The 20,359-nt window shown below is 43.4% G+C and overlaps 2 protein-coding genes across 3 annotated transcripts in view; one reads left to right on the forward strand and one right to left on the reverse strand.

The window, feature by feature from the left end:
- ccdc85cb (coiled-coil domain containing 85C, b) overlaps positions 1 to 9,654 on the forward strand; it is a 48,013-nt gene extending 38,359 nt beyond the window's left edge. The window contains exons 3-6 of one of the 2 annotated variants that reach the window (XM_076084437.1): positions 1,425 to 1,529; positions 5,443 to 5,535; positions 6,308 to 6,406; positions 7,371 to 9,654. In XM_076084437.1, the coding sequence (XP_075940552.1) occupies positions 1,425 to 1,529; positions 5,443 to 5,535; positions 6,308 to 6,406; positions 7,371 to 7,460 (387 nt within the window). In that variant the 3' untranslated portion in view covers positions 7,461 to 9,654. The remainder of the gene's footprint in view (positions 1 to 1,424; positions 1,530 to 5,442; positions 5,536 to 6,307; positions 6,407 to 7,370) is intronic. The other variant, XM_076084438.1, reaches the window with a different exon arrangement.
- Positions 9,655 to 13,107: 3,453 nt separating this feature from the next.
- ccnk (cyclin K) lies at positions 13,108 to 18,929 on the reverse strand. The gene is given in 12 exon segments (XM_076084429.1): positions 13,108 to 14,376; positions 14,813 to 14,884; positions 15,186 to 15,216; positions 15,310 to 15,376; positions 15,378 to 15,519; positions 15,619 to 15,788; positions 15,913 to 15,970; positions 16,071 to 16,176; positions 17,171 to 17,302; positions 17,387 to 17,468; positions 17,729 to 17,958; positions 18,770 to 18,929. Coding segments are annotated over 12 exon segments (1,647 nt in total). The 5' UTR covers positions 18,779 to 18,929; the 3' UTR covers positions 13,108 to 13,828.
- Between the last annotated feature and the right edge of the window lie 1,430 nt (positions 18,930 to 20,359).

Consider the following 20,359-nt stretch of genomic DNA (forward strand, 5'->3'; position numbering starts at 1 on the left):
AAGAGCATAACCGTCAGTGGAGCGGAGCAGGAAAATATTCTGTGATTTTTCCAAACAAATTGCTCTAGCTCCCACAATGTTTACTCTTTATACACCATTTTTGGCCAAAAAGCTTGCAAATGTTGTGCTGTCGCACACAGATGTCTGTGGAATCCAACGGACTTACACATTTGGCTCAAAGAGCCACAGAGCGACATGAACTCCAACCAACTGCTCCATTAGACTCCATGTTAAATCTGACCACTCATTTCTCAAAGAAAGTAGACGGTACCAGTTTTGCATATTGCGCTCGAGCTCACATTATTAACACCACAAACATAAAAAACACATCTCCGCGTTTGCCAGAGTCTTATCTCTCTGACGGTATCCATATTTTATTGATTAGTCTCATGGTTTTGGTATAGAGGGCATATGTTTGACAGGTAGTTTTGTTGAAAATCACTGTTCACTCTCTCTTAATTAGCCTCTAACACACAGGTGCTCCAATCACCAACATGCACCCAAGCACACAGGTGTTTATATGAGCTCATTAGTGATGTTGATAAACACACAGAGGCACTGAGACACACACGCACATACACTCCTCTCCCTCTATCTCTCTGGGACTCTTCTCCCCCCCCATTTTAAAATAAAAGCCTATAACTGTCTGTCTGCCTGTCTCTCTCTCCCACTCACTCAGTCCATCTAACTGTCTGTCTGCCTGTCTCTCTCAGCCTCTCTGTCCATTTTTCTGTCTGTCTCTCTCTCCCTCTCTGTGTCTCTCTCTATCATACAGTCATTCAGGTCTTAGATATTATTAGAGGACTTTTCCCCTCTCACCCCCCCCCCCCCCCCCCCCCCCCATTTCAAATTAAAAGCCCCACAGAATGAATTCTAACTGGAATGCTTGTGATGAAGCCTCTCATTTTAGTGTCAAACATTATGATTCTGTCTCCTCTCCCCCTCTCTCACCCACCCAGTCCCACCCTTTCAAAATAAAAGCCCCACAAATACAAGATTCAATCCAAGAGTATGAATCTAAAATGCAGAAAAGAGAGTAGCGCTATCTCAATTGAACCTGAATGACACTACCGGTAACATTGGCGTGTGTATATATTGCGATTTCTTCGGGCAGTAGAAGCCACACTGTCAAAATTTCTTTAGGAATTTTCTAGTTCTATTTGTAATTCGTCTATGTAACTGCATTAACACTAACAGATGCCAATATATTGATCTTGAGTCCCAGTAATGATGAAAAATGATTACTGATTACTGAGCCTCAAAAGCGGAAGAGCTAAAGAATCACCTGTAACAGGAAAGATCGTGTTCATTATCTTATTTTGGATTAACAATTTGTATTAATTAATATCTTTTTAATTGACATGGCACTGACGCCTTATATCTCTCTGTCTCTTTGTGCGTGTTTGTGTGTGTTTTGTTCTCAGCAGTCTAACACAGGTGACCTTCGTGCCCTGAGGAAGGGAATGACCCTCTATCACTCAGAGTCCCAGCTGTCCTCACTGCCCCAACGCCAGGACGCCATGCACATGGTCAGTATACACACACACACACACACACACACACACACACACAGACTCACATTGCCTAAAATGGTCCGCCACTCACACCTGACCACTTTAACAGTCATTCAAAGATCATCACCATTGCATTGATAATACAGACGTGGTTACGTATAGATGGGGTTTAATTTAACGTGAGAGTCAGAGGATGTGTACAGATTGTAAAGCCCTCTGAGGCTAATTTGTAATTTTGGGCTATACGAAATATATTGAATTGAATGGAATTAATTGCACACACACTCACACACACACTCTTAACACACACACCAGTGCCTCCACATTGGAATCAAGTCAAGTCAGCTCTAATTCACTCTACTTCTAATTCTTTAATTATAACTCCACAGGCAACCTCACTATCTCTTACACTTGACAGGAAGTAAAACACACGCAGGAAGAACAAGAAAGAGTGAAAGGAGGCAGGGCACGAGGGGGGTGAGACAGAGAAGAGGAAGAAGAGAAACTAAGACAGCGAGACAGGAGTGGAAAATAAAGGAGTCAGCCTTCCCCTCTCTTCCTCCCCTCCGGGCGCGTTTGAACTGAATCCCACTGTGAGAGTAATAATCCTGTACAATCCAACGCAACTCCTGTCCCAGCCAGTGTCTAGGAGAGAGGCTGGGTAATTGTTTTCTGACTGCTTAAGGAAGGTCACAGGTCAGCCACTAACCAGAGGACTAAATCTTCCCTGTGTAAAAATCAATATTGGGTTTTAATCACAGGCCCAGTGTGAGGTCACAGGCTGACCGCGTTCAGAGGCGGCTCGCACCCTTTTAAGCTCGTGGGTCAAACCCGCCTCCTCGTGGAGGTTCATGGCGTTCAATAATGTCCATGAAAACCTTGAGCCCACGAGAGGTCTGCCCCTGCAGGAGGATGGATTTAAACTGCAAATGATCTCGATAGTTGCCTCCCCGCATTTCATTTCACAACAAACAAGGTCATGATATTGACTTGAAGTTTGAATTTTGGCTCCTTGACGAAAATCATCAAACAGCAAAAGTTAATGCTAATAACGCCAACCTAAATAACCAAATAAGGTCTATTAGGCTGCAATTACACTTTCACTTATAACGTATTCATTTTTCTACCACGGAAACACACATGTGTCTTGTTGGGTAATGTTAAAGGAATAGTTAGACGTTTTAGGAGAGGAGATTGGTACATCACTTGTGTTTTTGAAGCTACAACCGGTTAACTGAGCTCAGCACCTAGCCTGGCTCTGCCCAGAGATAACACAGTCCATGTACTAGCACCTCTGAATCCTCACTAGTTAACATGTTCTATCTTTCTAGTGTGAAAACAAATCACGGTTTCATGGGGGGCTTCATGCAGGACTATCTCCTAGCGTCACCGTGAGGTCGCCCGTCTACCAGCACAGACTTCAGCTTACAGTAAGATGCTGGCATACCAGCTGCATGCAGTACAGAATAACTTACTATTGTGATTCAAGTCCTCTTCTCACGATGGCTTTGTTGTCATGACAACTCCCCGGAGACACACTTGATCAATTGCCTGATTTCTAATGTGGCCTAAATTCACCCACGTGTGAGAGAGAGACCATGAGAGACGTGGAGCCAAAGACTATACCAGCAGAACTCCAGTGAGCCGGATCCTCATCTATCAGCTCATCCTTTACATTAACCCTTTGTCTCATTCAGGCACAGTTTCAGGTCAGTGAGTGTGCGTGAGATTGTCTGACAGAAAATGAGCAAAAAGAAGAAAAGAAGCGGCCAGCCTGCGTGATTCTCACAAACACTCAACAGTCGGCTCTGATTCTGTTTGCTCCAACTACAAACCAACTACAAACCATTGATTCTGACAGTTCTTTGCTGCACGGCTCCAGCTCAAAATACACAACAAAAACAAACTGAACCTGGTGCTGGCAGGAAGTGTTAACACATGCACATTTCAAATAATAGCTTTTACGCACAGTAGAGAGCATCAAAAGAGGGCGACGGTGATTTACATACTGTTTTCTTGCAGTTGACTTCAAAGTCCATTGCAGAAGAGCAATATAAATAATCTAATAAAGCAGTTCCATTTGTTACTGTGACCTTCAGAAAGGCAGAAACACACTTTACTCAGTGGGAAACAAGTTATTTAACGAGAGGATATATCCTTTTCTCAACTATGTGGACCTTGGTGATGCATTTAATGATGTGAGGGTGACTCACAGTAAATACCTACCACCACACATCACTCATGTCCTTATCTCTACAGGAACTTGCCAGTGGTTTTGCATGTTTTGTCCTACAAAATAAAAGTCCTGCACACCATTATCCAAACTAAATAACTTCCAACTTCCAGTCATACATCTGTTTCTAGTAATTTTCACAGACTCAATTATAGTAAGGATTTCATTGGCTTTATTTATTATGTCAAAGTAATGCTATTGCTGCATAATAATGCTTTTGCAAGCAGGGCTGGTCATCAATACTAAGTAGCAACTTACAGTTGCTAAATAGTGGAATAAAAAGTGAAAGATATTCCTCTGAAATGTCTTAAAGTAGTACAAAGTAGCATAAAACTGAAATACTCACATACTTTAAAAACATTCTTAAGTTCGTCACTTGAGCAAATGTACTCTGTTACATTCCACCACTTAGTAGCAAAGACCATCAAGGCCCAGATTTGTTTATTCATTGTCTTTACCGATTCGTTGATCATAAACTGTATATCGTTTAAAATGACATTTTGCAACTTTGGCTTCTTTTGTCATCAATATTATGATTCAAAAACAATTATGATACCTAAGTGGCAAGTAGTGAGAGTTTTGAATTGTTGTTGGTGCACTCAAAGGACACAGGAGACTTTAGGGCGTGCTGTGGAACCTTTTGTTTGACAAGAAATCCCCAAATTCGTATTAACCTTTTCCTTTTGTCCATGATTTCCTGATATCAAAGCTCATTAATGAAATGCCTCATGGCAGCAGACTCTCATCAACATAAATATTATAACTGTGTGTGAATAACATCAACTTCTACATGAAAACAAAAGGGCAAAACCACCGCTTTGTTTCTGTTTTCTCTCACAGTTTAGGCATGCTGATTATCTTTCACTGACCTTTCTGTATGTCATAAAAGCATCGTTTTACATTGAAAACAAACCGTTGTCAGGCCATGAGCTGCAGGACCAGCAACAAATCTATTTTTCTTGTGGTTGATGTGACATGAATAGACTGTTGGTCAGTTTCCACAAAACATCCCTCTTGGCTTCAGTGGGATTATTTTATTATCTCTGTGCTGTTAGGTTGTGTGGGCTCGTTCTGGCACCTAAATGGGGTCAGCGGGTGCGGAGGAGCTGACAAATGCATCACCAGTGAGCGGAGAATTTAACCCGGGCTAACAGAGCCACGGAGCTGTGTCTAATGCAGGGCCCCGATGCCAGGTTACAGTGAATGGTGCCATTGTGTGTCCCAGAGATCTCTGTGTCCCTCTAACAGAGAGCCACTGTCTGGAACTAACCGGGGGTAGGATGATTCAAGCAACCCCCTGGTCCTCTCCCTGGCTGGCTGCTCCCATCACACCAGGTTAAAATCACTTTGCAGGTAGCAGACCTGGCTGGGAGTCGAATACATGGTGAAGGGGAAGAAAGACACAAGGGGAGGTGATTTGAGTTGGGAGGAAAGGGCTGGCATTTTCAGTGCTACGGTACAAGAAATATCTCGTGTTCGATCAGAAGCAAACACCCACTGAGAAGGAGAGAGTGGTTGAGAGGAGCTCTGTGAGGTGGAGCTCATCTGACTCCTGTTAAACCATATGACAGCAGATGGGGTGAGACCTGCCTCTTTGTTGCAGGTCACCCCCTTGTCTCATACCCTTGTTGTGCACTGACTGCTTTGGAAGAAATCCCACGACACTTTAGTTTCCCCCTCTTCTCCCCCCCACAGGGTACTGGACGTCTCCCAACCAGCGAGTCCTCTCCTGCCACAGGCTACCTGTCCTGCGTCCAGAAGCCTGAGGCCGTGGTGCACGCCATGAAGGTACTACATTCACCGAGTCAATGTATTGCTTTTCTGATCACCATCGCACTAGTTCAAATCTAGCTTTGCTTCTTCTTTCACTGAAAGAAGAAGCAAACCTTTGTACTGTTCCATGTTGCCTTCTGTCCCATTTATTGTTCCATTCATTTAGTTTAACTTCATTCATTCAACCTGTTTTGGTAACATTTTTCAAATTGATAAAAGAAAACTAACATTTTAAAGTTTACTTTCTGTAAATTGACTTACAGCAAGTTGTTCAGCTTCATCAATCTCATCCATGCTGTTGTCATTTTTAGTTTTTTTTAAATTAATGTAGTCTAGCTGTGTAGGAAGGTGAGGTCCCCATCTTAATCCTGCCCACTCCTGATTGGTCAGCTGTGTCTCTGACCGGGGAAAAGATCCTCATGAGCACAACATTAGACCAATAAGAATTGCTGAACAAATCTGAGGTTCCAGGTTCAGCGGTCTGGAACCAGGCATAACATGCTTGGATATTTCTTGGTTAAGTGCAAAATTGATGCTATAGTCAAATGTTTTACATTTAGTTGGAACTAAATTCATTCTTTCTGTTCTAAAAGAAACCCATCTGTGATGATAACAATACTCCAACTCGAGTTTAAAACCTTCTCAGAATAATAAGAATTCAAAAGTACATTTGTAAGTGAAAGAGCTGATGTTGCATATCACAGCTTAAAACAAGTTTGGAAAAGACACACTTCTGAAGTTTTGATTTTGCTCCCTATAACATAACTAAAATGGTACTTGTCATAAGGTGCTGGAGGTCCATGAGAACTTGGACAAGCAGGTTCCTGAGGACTATGAGGACGATCTCAGTGAGAAAGAGAAGGCCATTGTGCGAGAGATGTGCAACGTAAGTGCAACACTTGCCCTGCTCCCTGATGTCCACACTGTTCCCGTTTGTTCCGTCAGACTGTTGGTTTAGTAATTTTGTTCTCCTCTACTGGGCACAAATGAGGTCAGTTTTTGAGCTGCTTCCACTAATGAGGACACCTCATCTCGACTCATTTGGTTTGGAATGACACTTGCAGCAGTGTCCCAGGCACAGCGCTCCCTCTCGCTTTCTCTCTCTCTATCTCTCTATCTCTCTATCTCCGCCCTCCCACTCACTCATTCCTGCTCCAAAGCCAACTATGAACTGGAAGGCCTAAGTAGAGGCTCGAAGTTGAGCTGTCAGGGCAATTAAACTGGAGCGGCAGGCAAAATAACCCCCAATCACCCCCCACCACCCCTATGCGCCTCAGCCTCACCCCTCCATTCTTCCTCTCCTCCGCCCTCCTCATCTCTCTCCATCTTTCTCTGTTGGTACTGAAAGGCCCGGCCCGGGATAAAAGGTCTGCTGATTAGAGAGAAAACGAGAGCGGGGCTATCTGGGCCCTGCAGAGGTATGTGACAGTCCAGGAATCTGGGGAGCACTACAATAGTACCTCTGTAATAACACTGGGGTCCCCGGGGGCCCCTCTCTCAGCACCAGAGAGCAGGCTCGCAGAGACGGAGGATAGAGGTGTGTGTGTGTGTGTGTGTGTGTGTGTGTGTGTGTGTGTGTGTGTGTGTGTGTGTGTGTGTGTGTGTGTGTGTGTGTGTGTGTGTGTGTGTGTGTGTGTGTGTGTGTGTGTGTGTGTGTGTGTGTGTGTGTGTGTGTGTGTGTGTGTGTGTGTGTGTGTTCTGCCACTCAAAGTCAAACTGAGCATTTGAAGTTTTCACTCTTGAAGAAAACGTCTTTCTTTCAGTCCTAGTCTCTGTGTGTGCCTGTCTCTTTCTGTATGTCTCGCTCTTCCTCTTCCCCTCTCAACTTGTCTCTCTGCTTCTGTTTGCAGGTGGTGTGGAGAAAGCTGGGTGATGCAGCAGGATCAAAGCTGTCCATCAGACAGCACCTCTCTGGGAACCAGTTCAAAGGGCCCCTGTAACCTGGCAACCAGAGAGAGAGAGAGAGAGATCAGGATTTACAGTACCTACACTCACCTGGAAACACCTCTTACTACCTACGCCTACACAACCCATCATGCTGTGCTCTCCTACTGCCTACAGCACCCAGTACTCCTTCAACAGACACTCTCTTAATACGGGCTAAGAAAGCTCCTAAATGGACCTGTTGGTCTGTTATTCACATGCAAAACTTTACGTGTTTAACATGTTTTTCTCTCTCAGCGGTTATGAAGCGTTGACAACTGGCAGCTAGTTTCACTGATTTGCCACTTTTCTTCTTTGATTTGGGGGCTTTCAGCTATACGATGATCTCTCTCTGTAGAAGCTCTAATCACACACCACCTTTAGTTCTTTGGAGCATAGCTGCGCTACATTAAGCTAACATAATGACATGGTTTCAAGCACAGACCCGATCAGGCCGCAGGGGCAAACATCTATCCACGTTGCTGGTGGATATGAAGGCAACATGCTGGCGGTGTCTTCAGATAGGTTTGGATAGTACCTTCTGTAGAGAACCTAGCTCCTGTCACATGTATCTCCCCCTAGTGCTCAACGAGTATAACTAGCATTAGCATTCTAAAGTGATCACTAATGTGAAACCCACTGTGACCTAGCGCCTTTTGCTCATAAGACAAGTTTATGGATAATTAAGTCTAGAGATCACTGTTAACTTGTGTATATTATGTATAAAACCATAGCACTACTTCATTGTTATAGTTGATTTTACTTTTATCTATTTTGTATTCTAGCGTGGCCATGTGATCAATTCCTTAGTTTGAAAAGCACACACAACCGGACCTTACACAGGGTTTGCTTCTGGTATTTTTTATTTTGTTCCAGATGAATTGCTATTATTCCTTCTCTCTGTAACCTCTGAAAATGTTCAAGGCCATTCTGAATCCAACCATCTCCATGGGCTAATGATAGATAATTTTCTTACTTTGTGGAACTGACTAAAATTGTATGCTGTGTGCATGCTCGACAATCATTTTCTCAGGTTGAGAGGGCTACAGCTTTACCTTTGCCCGTGTGTGTGTGTGTGTGTGTGTGTGTGTGTGTGTGTGTGTGTGTGTGTGTGTGTGTGTGTGTGTGTGTGTGTGTGTGTGTGTGTGTGTGTGTGTGTGTGTGTGTGTGTGTGTGTGTGTGTGTGTGTGTGTGTGTGTGTGTGTGTGTGTGTGTGTGTGGACTGAATGGTTCTTTTGCAGCTGTAGCATCTACCTGTGAATCCTCTATTGAACCCTGGTTACAACTCAGTTGAAGACTGCTGAAGGCATTTGCTGAATCCATACAAAAAGCTTTGTCCCATAACACAAATGTCAAGGTGAAATATTAAACCCTCAGTTCAGTTAATAAGGCATTCTTGGATGCTCCTAATTCTCCTAATGCCCTTCGTTCATTATTTTATTCCTCAGTAGATGAAAAATGTTACTTTTCTGAAGCTCAGTCCTTTTCTGTGGATTCAGCAGGTGTGTTCATGCGCCGCATGTTTCTTAAAGTTGAACCTTTTTTCTTAGAATATGAGAGCTTGATAAAGTCTTCCCTTGTGTCTCCTGAAAACACTAACATTTAAAAACCAGTATTTCTTGATGTCAGAATGAACAAACACTGTCAGAGTATTTATTGCCAGGTGTCAGATAGAGATGGGAGAGCATCAGTAACTGTACAGTCATATTTTAGATACATCACATTACTCAAACTGTAACGTTATTAGATGGATACGTGTAGTGACTGACAGCTCAGGCTCTCCCATCTCGAGTGTTATTTGTTCCAAATTAGAACATTTCTGAGGCTGCCCACCACGCACCTCTGTTCTCTCAAACAATGGGGTCAAAAATACATCGAAGTATGTTTTTTTTTTTTAAGAAGTGTCCTTTTTCTAGGAACTGATTTGAAGCCATGATGCAATTTTGAATACTTTATCAATGGCATTTGATTTTTATGCCACTTTTTCTCTGAAAGGTGTTGATTTGGAACCCAGCGGTCTTCTGTTTTGCCTAGATGCTACGTCGGTACAGAATCCTAGATCCTACAGTGTAAATGTCAAACCTGTAGTAACTCGCATGGCTGTAACTTCTCTTCATGACTTTCACTAATCAGATGAAGATCAGGTGAAAACATTAAATAGGCCACTTTTAGAAAAGATTTGGAGAAAATAAATAAAGTTGGTTAATGATACTGTGAAGTAGTGTCTTTATTTCATGAAGCAAACATTTTTGCAGGCATGTTCTTTTCTTCAGTGGATGAGTTGGACTGCCCTCTGTTGGTACAGAGCTGGAAGTAAAACTGCAGATTTCTTTCTCTGAGGTTCTGTGTCCCACATGAGTGATTCCAAACCAGGGCTCCTTTGTGTGGAAAGCTCCAATAATACACATAACTGTAATAAATAGAATAGAATTGTGATTGGTGTGATGAGCCCTGCCTTTCCCTGTCAGTCTGTTTCTCATGTGTCTGTCTGTTTGTTAGGCACTACAGTGCCCAGTGCACAGCTGATTAGCGAGTTGGTCCAGCTGTGTGCTTTGGTCTCTGCTTTTGGAGGTTGGTTTCTCACCTGGGGTCTGATTGTTGTGTCCTTTCAGAGGGAAAGTGTTACTGTTTTGATGCACTATTTCACCAACACATTCTCACTTTGCCAGACCTCTTGGCGACACTTTCTAACACACTGTAACCTCGTGCATGGTCACAGTAAACGCATGGATAACGTGAATTCAAACCAAAACAGTTGCTTAGGTTTGGTGGGCCTTCAAGGCCTTCTCTGCTGGCCTAAACAGAATCACAAAGCTATATCTATTTTATAATTTAATCATTTTTCTTAAATACACTACATGTATTATAATTTATAAAAATATTTTTCCCATTATCTTATTTTCTCATTGCACAGCTACTGTCTTCCTCAGTTGCTCTGCTTCCAGTGCAGCTTGTTTTAAGTCGAGCTTTTATCCAATCAGATCTCACCTCTGTGTCTCTAGGTAAGAACAGAGGCCTGAGGCCTGCAGACTCACAAGTGCATCCCTTTGCAGTTTAAGTGAATGGGGACGATATTGTTGATTGTCATAGTCTTCAACCAATCAGATCTTTAGTTTGACATGTTGGGCGTATTCTTTGACGTGTCAGCGCCTGCTAGCGGGCCTATAATGACGTCAGCATTACGTGCAGCTCACTGTCCATGTGTAGTTCTGCCTCGAGGTGCAGAGTGGTGCTGTGATTGGTCAGTGGGCGAGCACGTGACTATCGTGAAACGAAACTTAACAGCAGAGGCATGTCTGGTAGTGAATCACATCACATGACGCAGCTCAGCCAATCAAATATGTACATTCTGACTGAGTGAGATGTACCATGACACAGGGGGCTGAGACGAGGAAAGACATTGCAGAGCAGTACGTTCAAGTTGTGAAAGTAAAATCATAAGACGATCTCTTTGGGCCTTGACTTGTCATTAAGGAGTGATGGTGGGTCCCACAGCCAGACCAGCTGAGAACCACTGTCCTCCATGAGCGCAGAAAACATTATATTTTCCTGAATATAAGCTTCTGCATTTTCCAGATGCTGTAGTACTATTCAAACGTATTGCAAGTCTCGTACCGACATTTAATACGTACATAGTTACAGCCTTAGAAACTAATAACTGTGGTGCCATCATGTGGTTAAAAGGTGGTATTTCAGCTGCAGGACAACAGTGAAGGCCTAGGTATAAAATGCACGGCCCGCCACTGGGTTTAGGCAATGAAACCATTTAAGACTATCAGGGTTGGGCTTAAAATAAGTATGTAGAACATAAAAGTTTTTATAAAACGCATCACTAATATACTTTACTAACGAAATAACTTCACAATTGGGAGACAAACAACGTTCCTGGTTGTTTGACCTGCTCACCATCACTCCATCACTCCCTCTTTCCCTTTGTCGAGTTTTTCCATCTTTATTACATCATCACACTCCTGAAGCATTTTCTCGGAGCGTCTAATGATGATGAAGATGGGTTCACATAGTTCCGTGAAAGCCTGCACCTCATACAGACGCGTAAAGGTGCCTTGTGCGTTGGTTTCAAGCGCAGAGCGCCGCGACAAAGGTGTCGATATTTGACGCCCTGGGAATAAGAACGGGTCGTTTGCAGTCAACTGTCTCAGGGTACTTCTCCACGTTATTTTGTGAGGTTGTCTGCTTGCAGGTCACTTTACAAGTCCGCTGCTTTTTAGTGTGTGAATACTAGGGATGCAAAACCGAACCGTGAAAAGATGAACCCTTCCATGGCGTACAAACTAAACCGTGGGCTTGTTGAACCATTGCACCACTATTAAATATACAGGCCTGCTATTTATTCGATAAGGTGGCAGAAGTGTGGAAGAGGCAATTATCTGAACATAGACTTACTTGACCATTAAAGATACTACAAGGAACTTTCATTTTGTGGTTGTTTTGGCATTCCATGTGGACTAAAGTGGTAGTGTTTCTGAACACCAGACTCTCTTTAGAAAACCTCTCATGTTACTGCAGCAGGGTCTGACAGTCTGCCCCTCTCAGTCCTGGTTCTGGTTCTCCCGTGCCTCCCTTCCCTCCAGCAGGTCCAGCGATACAGCCTGTGTCTCCAGCAGCGTGGTGCCGGGCCGGCGGAGCAGCGAGGAGAAGCTCTGCTCCTGGAGGAGGAGACGCTGCTGCGGGACTCGGAGCTGTCCTGCTGCTGGAGCTTCCGACTGCAGGTCAAGGCTGCAGCAAATCCAGATCTGGGTCTGTCGGCGGTGGCCTGGTCACTGCCAGAGACCCACTAGAGTCAGATCTGAAGGAGTTTCTGGTGAACTGCATGATTTAAAATCATTCATCTGATTTAATGCAGAATCCAACCTGGTGGCACAAGATACAAAGCATTAAGAAAAACTTCAAGTAAGTTGAGACTGTTTCAAAACTAGTTGAAGTTCATCACAGTAACTTTAAATAGCCTGCCTTATTTTATGTATAAAATCTGTGTTCTGGCTTCATAGAATATAGAATTATCTTTTATTACTATCAATCTATTTATTTATTTGAGTTCAAACACAATGGAAATGGTTGTTTTCCTTCTCCCTGATGTGCAATCCAAACCAGAAACTGTGACCCAAAAAGCCCAATACTACTGCTTGTTGAACACTATGGTTACACCACTAGTAGGCCTAGATGTCTGACCAGCTGAAGACTATGGTTGAGAGGTTAAGAACGTGTTGGTTCTCCTGTTCAGGGGTTTCCTTTGCCCTCACCAAGTGTCTGAGTATGTGTAACTTGTAATAGGGTTTCCTTGTTGCCTTGAGTTTTTTATGGTGTCGGCTGTAAGTAGGCTGAACATTGTCATTATTGTGGGGGAGAATAATGGTCGAAATGATGTTAGCAAAAGATAAATGGTTACATATTTAAACCACTTATCCATATTTCAAATACATAAAAAGTTGAAATAAATAAGTAATGATTGTTAAATAGTTGGCTAAAAGAAATGTATAAACGATTGGATTTTGGTTAATAACATTGTAACTATATCTACTTTATATAAATAGCTTTCAATTAGTTTAATCTACTCATAACATAAGAGGTACAGATGAAGTTGTATTCATCCAACACAACTGGGAACCACTGTTGTACATAATGAATGATTGAAAACACACAAAGTTCAAAGTAGGAAAGGCAGGTCTTTATTTTACTAAGTGCCACTCAGGCACCAAACCAAAGCTGGATACAGAGAAGCCCGAGTAAGGCACATATGGATAGAAAGAAGAAATGCCTAAATGAAGAGAGATGTACAAATATGCCTTCGACTGTCCAGTGTTGACTATTGTATACAGGATATACAGCGTGAATACACAGTATATTCATGAAGAGTACTGCGTGTGACAATCCCAAAACAGTGGGAATGTGGAAAAAGACACGGGGATGATTGGAAATGCAGGACAAGACATGATGAGGGTGTTCATACCCAGAAAGAAATAGGAGTCAACCTCTGATCTATCCAACAGGTCAAGCAAAAACAGAACACATTTCATTACCTCACAACTAAGGAGAATGTGTCACAAAACTAAATTTAGGATGCTGACATTTGTGGTTACATTTCCAGAAAAACAACAGAGTGGACAGTGTTTGTTACAAGATCCTGGAACTACATGAAGTACCATCCTGTACACAGTGAGCCATGGAGACTGCTGTCTGTCAGCTCAGGTTCTCATAACAATCCTGTCCAGACATCCCTTTTCAAGTCTACTTCTTGGTAAGCCTTCATTAAGCCCCTCCTCAACAAAAGTCATACTGGAAGAGAACAATCTGTCCCTCTATTAATACAAGCCCAACAACAAGCTCGACGAGTCTGTAAGGACACAGTTCATGGACTGTTTCACTCTCATCTCATCCACCCACCATGGTTCATAGGCATGCCAGGCGGAGGGGGCAGGGGCACCTGTGACTGTCCTGGGGGACCGGGGGGTGGGGGGTACCCAGCAGGCGGGAGTCCGATAACTGGAGGGGGTACGTGGCCTGGCGGCATGCGTGGAGGTGGCGGTGGAGGGTAGCTGTTGTAGCCTGGTGGCGGATACGTTGGCGCCAAGTTGGGTGGTGGGTAGGTAGAAGGAGGAGGCGGCGGGCCTGGAGGGGGTGCTGCAGGTGGGGGATAGACGTGGGGGTGATATGGCGGTATTGGAGGTGCATAGCTGGGCGGCATCGGGGCGTAGGAGGGACCTTCTGTCTTCATCAGTGACTGCAGGCTCTGGTAGCCTTCTCCGGACATGTAGGAGCTGGTGGTGGACATGATGTAGTTGGAGGGCGGCGGTGGAGGAGGGCGATGGGGTAGGGGAGGGGGCTTATGTGGAGGCGGAGCATGCGGTGGAGGAGGAGCAGTTTCATTTAATGGTTCCGCTTCCGTGGGGGGAGCTGGAGCTGGGGCTTTGCGCTCTAGTGAGGGAGGAGAAAACAACTTGTTAGAGATTTGGTTTCTAACATTTCATCTCTCCTGTAAAAACCACGAGGCCACTCATTCCCCGTGATCTCACATAACCTCTCCATTCCCAGACTGCCAGGCTTCAGCCACATAGGAGGTCTCATTATCAGGCTCAAGCACTAATCAGATTGGTCTGGGAGAGGTTAGGAGTCTGCGTGTGTTGGGAAACATAATGGACAGATGAGTTGCTGCTTATGTAAGCAGACTTAGAGGACTACAGGCTTTGGGTTGCTTTCTAAGCTCGAGTCCGAGGCAGGGGGTCCTGGCTGCTCATTATGGCACAGACAGCTCAGTTCAGAGGTTGCCAGCACATACCTGTACTCAAAATCACTCTAACTGCCTCACAAATTAGACTGAAGGAAGATGGTAGGGTAAACAGTCCATTCTTACCTGGGGGAGGCTGCGATGTAGGCAGAGGGGGCATGGGGCTCTCCAGTCTGGGAATCTTTGATCCAACTTGTTCTGTGAATGAAACAGACCAGTCAAGACGCTGCAAAGGCTTTTTAAATTCAGTGAATGCATTAGGGAACTTTGCTGTCGGCTTGAATATTCATAAAACCCTCAAGGCCGAAAGCAAAATACTAATCCCAAGCACTTAGAACCTACAGTATTCGTCTGTAACCTCGCCAGGACTTCATCTAAACTGAAGTCATGATAATTAGCTAACTTTTCTGGGAGGCGTTTCAGTGGTTTACAAGTTATGAATGTCTTTAAAACACACGGGCAGAATTTGGCCTGCATGAGTGTTTCACACAAGTGTTACCTGGAGCCTTTGGTTCATCTTTGGGGGATGTCTGGAAAAAAGAAATAAACAACATGAAAACACTCATACTCAGTTCTCACTTTGAGGTTGGTGATGTTGACGTATGAATGAAGTGAATACTCACATGTGAGCGTTTGGACTGGCGTAGAGGGCTGCCTCCCTGAGGGGAAGTCTTCTTTGGTGGGGGGGGGGGGAGGGTTGGGGGCTGGTGGTAGTCCCTGTGGGATTGGAGGAATTGGGACTTGAGGAGCTGCGGCCCTTTCCTTCTCCTGTATCTGCTGAGGGATGGGCTTGTTTCCCTGAGAGTACAGGTCCAGGATCTGGTGGCAGATGTCTGGAAGACAAACAGGTGTTTTTGTTGAGACGAGTCTGTAAGGAAATGACACAAATATCATAGGAGAGGCAGGTAGTGTCATGGCTTTCTGATGAGTACCTTCAAGCAGCTCAACTGGGACGTCCTGCACAAACTGCTCCCACCAGCGGCGTGACGACTGCTTGGCAGTCCACTCCTGAATGTCAAACTTACAGAGGCGGCCGGCCAGGTACATGACGGCTACAGCAATGATCTCTGGTTCCCACTGCAGAGACAGCATGGTGCACAGGCTGCAGGGACACATACGGTCAGTCTTCTCTCCTCCCCTTCTGTCTACCTCTAGCATACTCATTGAGTTTTAGAAAGAAAGCACATCACTTTGTAATACAGAGAGTTCACATGCCAACTGCTCACCTGTCATTGACAAAGGTCCATGCCATTTGTAGCACCTTGCACACTTTGTTCTTCTCACCTTTAACAAGAAGAAAATGAGTCATAAGCTTTCTAAATTCCTTGAGCAACAAATGAGCACCCTCTGTTTGGAATCTAGTGCCATTCTTATCCCATCTCACCTTTGAGTTGCTTGACGTAGCGCAGCAGGAACATGTACGGGTGCTCCACCTGCAGGTCAAATTTGATGGTCTGGAGCAAAATTCTTTCCAACACCATCACCTCTTCCTGCTAAAAGAAATATCCCGGTTAGTGAGAACACGACTGAGGGCTGACTCATGACCAGAGAACCAACGGTCCACCTTTTCAACCTCTTACACTCTGGCATACCTGGAGCCTTTATAGCACATCTACAATACGCACCAGTAACTTTAAAAAGCATCACTGTATCCTGTAGTAATAGAATACTTTGCTTTTGTTCTTGGTGTTCTGGCATTCAGATAATAAGATCAAGCTTGTTTTATGGCAGCCAGCATACCGACACAACACCTGTCTTTATCCTCATCGCCTGTTCAGCATACAGAGAAGGAACGGGGGTGAAAACTAAACAGGAAAAGTTGGGGACACTTATTTGTCGGCCAGCAAAGTAACGAAAACAAGCACACCCAACAACACGATGCAGGAAGAAGAGAGTAAAGAATGGACTTCACATGACAAGATTCACAACTTTGAATATTATTCATGAAAAACTGTTTCGATTCTTTTGATCGGTGGACCCTTTAGGACTAAAGGAAGATAAATAACCGAGGAGGTAGTTCAGCACTTTTCCCCTCCATCTTGTTGTACTCATGGTTTCCATTAAATGACACCAATGACTGAATTGTGGAGAACCTAACCAATCTAGTGTCTAGCATGTCCATACAGACAAAAGTTACCCACAGTCTAATTGAGACATGTATTTATTTACCAAAACCAGCAGCCACACCTGGCAAGTAGAAGGGACTCAGTTCTACACATGACATTACAGCTGTTTGCTGTAGTAGCGTAATCAGAATTAGGTTGCAGCATGCTATCAACTATGCTATCAGTCTATAAAGCTAGTTCACAAAGGATTTAACATAAGATTAGAGATTTAAGATTTTGAATGAGTAAAGAATATTCTTTTCTGTACTCGGTGTGCAATAGAAACTCCCCGACTGAGACCTCGTCTGTGAACCTCCAATGACCAGTGTAAACAGAAAATGTCCCAAGACTACAGAGTCAAAATGAAAGAAAACGGCACCTTCGGATCGTCTCCAAACTGGGCAAACTGCACATCATTCAGTAAGCTGCGGGCTGTTTTGATGATGTCTTTACACTTCTTTGGGGTTTCCTCCACTTTCCCCGCCAGGAACAGACAGCAAGCACCGGTCACCTGTTGGGACATAAACCTCAACTTTAATCCCACACATTTAATCCACTTCAAGGAAGAGGTGAGAATAGGTTAAACTGGACTTACATATCTGGGGAACTGCTTGAAGGAGTGAAACATGTAGAAGCGGTGGAAATATATGATGCCAGTGGCCAGTGTGTCATAGTGTCTGATGACAGTCAAGGATATCACAGAAAGTCTACCTCTTCAATAGCTACTAATGACTTAATGACTTTCACTTTGACTGAAGAAAAGGCCACACACAACACAGTATTTTCATTGTCTCATTTCTGCAAATGTGGATGCTGTTATGTCTTCTGTCTGTCATTTACTAGATTTCATTAGGGACTAATTACAACAAATGTAATTAATTTATAGTTTAATATTGATATTCATTTGTCTTTTAGTATTCAAAGTAATCAAAGATACAGGCCAAGTCTGGTCCCCACATCAAAGATGAAGCGGGCTCCTTCTCTCCGGTAGCGGGCCTCTGTGCCAGGGTCCAGGCCTTCAGACTGAGAGGGGGTGTGGGCTAAGTCCTTCTTGTCCCAGTACCAGCATGGCTTGATGTGGTCCAGAATCACTTGGCCTGAAAAGTTCTCTTTGAATTCCTTCATTGGCTGAGGAGAGGCAACGGTGGATGGACCCGCTGCACTGGACTGATACAGGGACACAGAGACAGGGTCCAGGATCCAGAGTTAGAGCTGAAGACTAGAGCAGCAGGACTCAAAGCTACACAGTGCGTGTTATCCTCACTAAGTCTCAATATAGAGGTGCTATTCACTTTGGCAACCCGGAGAACTGAGCTACCAGACGGGTACCGAAGATGTAAACGTGTAACGGTACTTTAAATAAGAGCGACTGTAAACGCTGGGTGGAAGTAGCTCACGGATCATTTGTTCAGAGTTCAAACTAACGCTGTGTGAAGTGTTACTGTGGAACAGTACTGATGGAGGCGAACCGTTTGAGGATGTTAGACAAGCGGAACAGAGGAGACAGATTCTACATAATGGTTGTCATGGCGCCTTCCATTCATTCATACTCCTTCACTGGGTAATACATATATGACACAATAAATACATTCATAGGGATTTCAAAAACAACGAGGAAGAATTTCACCGAATTAGCATGACGATACTGCTAACTCCTCGTTAGCATTCAATCATGTTAGCCGAGCTAGCAGTAATGGCAACTTAAAGTTGGCTTCGTGGAGCTAACGTTACCGAATAACTACCGATGGGAATTAGTCGATTATGTATAGACCAAGGGGTAACATTACGCCGGGAAGGTCCATTCATTACACGGGTAGGCTACCAAGAAGTACTCCTTGAAATAAAGAGTTACATAGCGTGAAGCCAAACAGGTGATGCTCTGGTCTCAGCTAGCGGACTCGCTTCACGCGAGGTGTGAACACCGAGGACACGTTCCATTCAGCCCGGTAGTCTGTTTGTAATGGAACACGACTCTTACCTTTAACATGAAGCCGTCAGAGTAAACCACCCGAAACAAACAGCTGTGACAATAATCCGCAGCTATTCACCAGAAGTTGTCTAACAAGTGATCCACGACAGCCCCCATTGTAACAAGGGTTCCGCCATTATGGAGTACGTCAGAGACTGTTGCAGACGTCATCACGCAGGACGTGTATCTGTCTGATACGCGTTTGCTGTAGTTCAGATGTACCTTTCCTCTTCTGTATTCATTCATTCAACGCTTTCATTTACAGTCCTGCTCCTGGAAACCCCAATCCAGATATACGTGTGAAGAATTCATGTTTTCTTGTATGTTTAAAATGTTTTTCCCAATAATATCCACTAGAGGGAGACAATGAATCACTCTTGGAGTTGTGCAACACACTGGATTTTTGACAGTCTTTGATTTGACCAGATGACTCAATTGAACAATCAGTACAATGTCTATGAAAAAATAACAAAATGTATACAGTTCTACGACAAATTAAAGATACTATCTTGAATGATTGCTCTATAGCCTACTGGATTTGGTCACACACCTGTTTAAAAAGACTACACTTCATTGGTTTGAGCAGGCAATATAAAGTGATAGAAATGTGCCCCTAAATATAAAGAAACATATAATTATCACACACAGATGCAGCGGTGCTAAATCATTTGTGGAAGGCTGAAAAACACATGATTAAAAGGCAGTGGGATAACAGAATGATATATTACAAAAGCAGCAGCACTAAAAGGAAATCAAATCTGCCACAAAATGCTTTTTTTTGTCTTTTATCAAAGCGGTCTATTAGTAGACCAGTTAAATCTCATTTGAGATTTGGTCTTTGTTGAAGAGGAAACATAGTTTCTAGAGCAACAGATTCCCTGCGCTCTTTGAATTTCCCTCTGTCTTTTGAGTTTATAAACAACCTTTTTATCTTTATAAATTAAATAAATCAGACATTTCTGAAACCTCATAGTGCCAGCTGATGGATGAGAATGAGACTTTTCATGTCTAATTGAAGATCCACATTTTTATTTGTGTCATTCCAAAAATCTGATGAATGTGACTGAGTTTAATACCACAAAACATTGCCTTGTTTTACAAGTTACAGTTGACGTGTTACAGCCATTATTGACCATTAATTAAACTGAGTAGCTTTGAGTTGTTAAAACCGGAATTATTAGATGCTTTTATTCATATGTCAAGTCAAAACTCTTGTTATCCTTTAAATACACGTATGCAGTGAAATGCAGAAAACCTGCTGCTGCTTTTGCAGAGCAAGGTAAAAATACAGTTCAATAATCTTATAAATATGGATTTAATGATTGCAATTTATGATAAATAAGAAAAAAATATGATCACTCCCTTCACTCTTTTAAACTTGACATGAACAAGAGCTCATGGTAATTAATCATCATCGCTTTTGTTTGCTTCAAATGCTCCAGATTGTAGAGAGTACTTTCAAGTAACATCTTGTGCCCTCTCCGTTCCCCTCCCAGCCTCAATTCTGAGGAAAGCCAGCATTGAATCATTTACTTCGTCCAAATTAAAATTTGGAATCTGCATGCATTATATATTCAGCTGTGCTCAGACAAATCCTCT

Source organism: Anarhichas minor, unplaced genomic scaffold (genome assembly GCF_050575085.1).
Source record: "Anarhichas minor isolate MPS153535 unplaced genomic scaffold, ASM5057508v1 ptg000136l, whole genome shotgun sequence".
Classification (NCBI taxonomy): domain Eukaryota; kingdom Metazoa; phylum Chordata; class Actinopteri; order Perciformes; family Anarhichadidae; genus Anarhichas; species Anarhichas minor.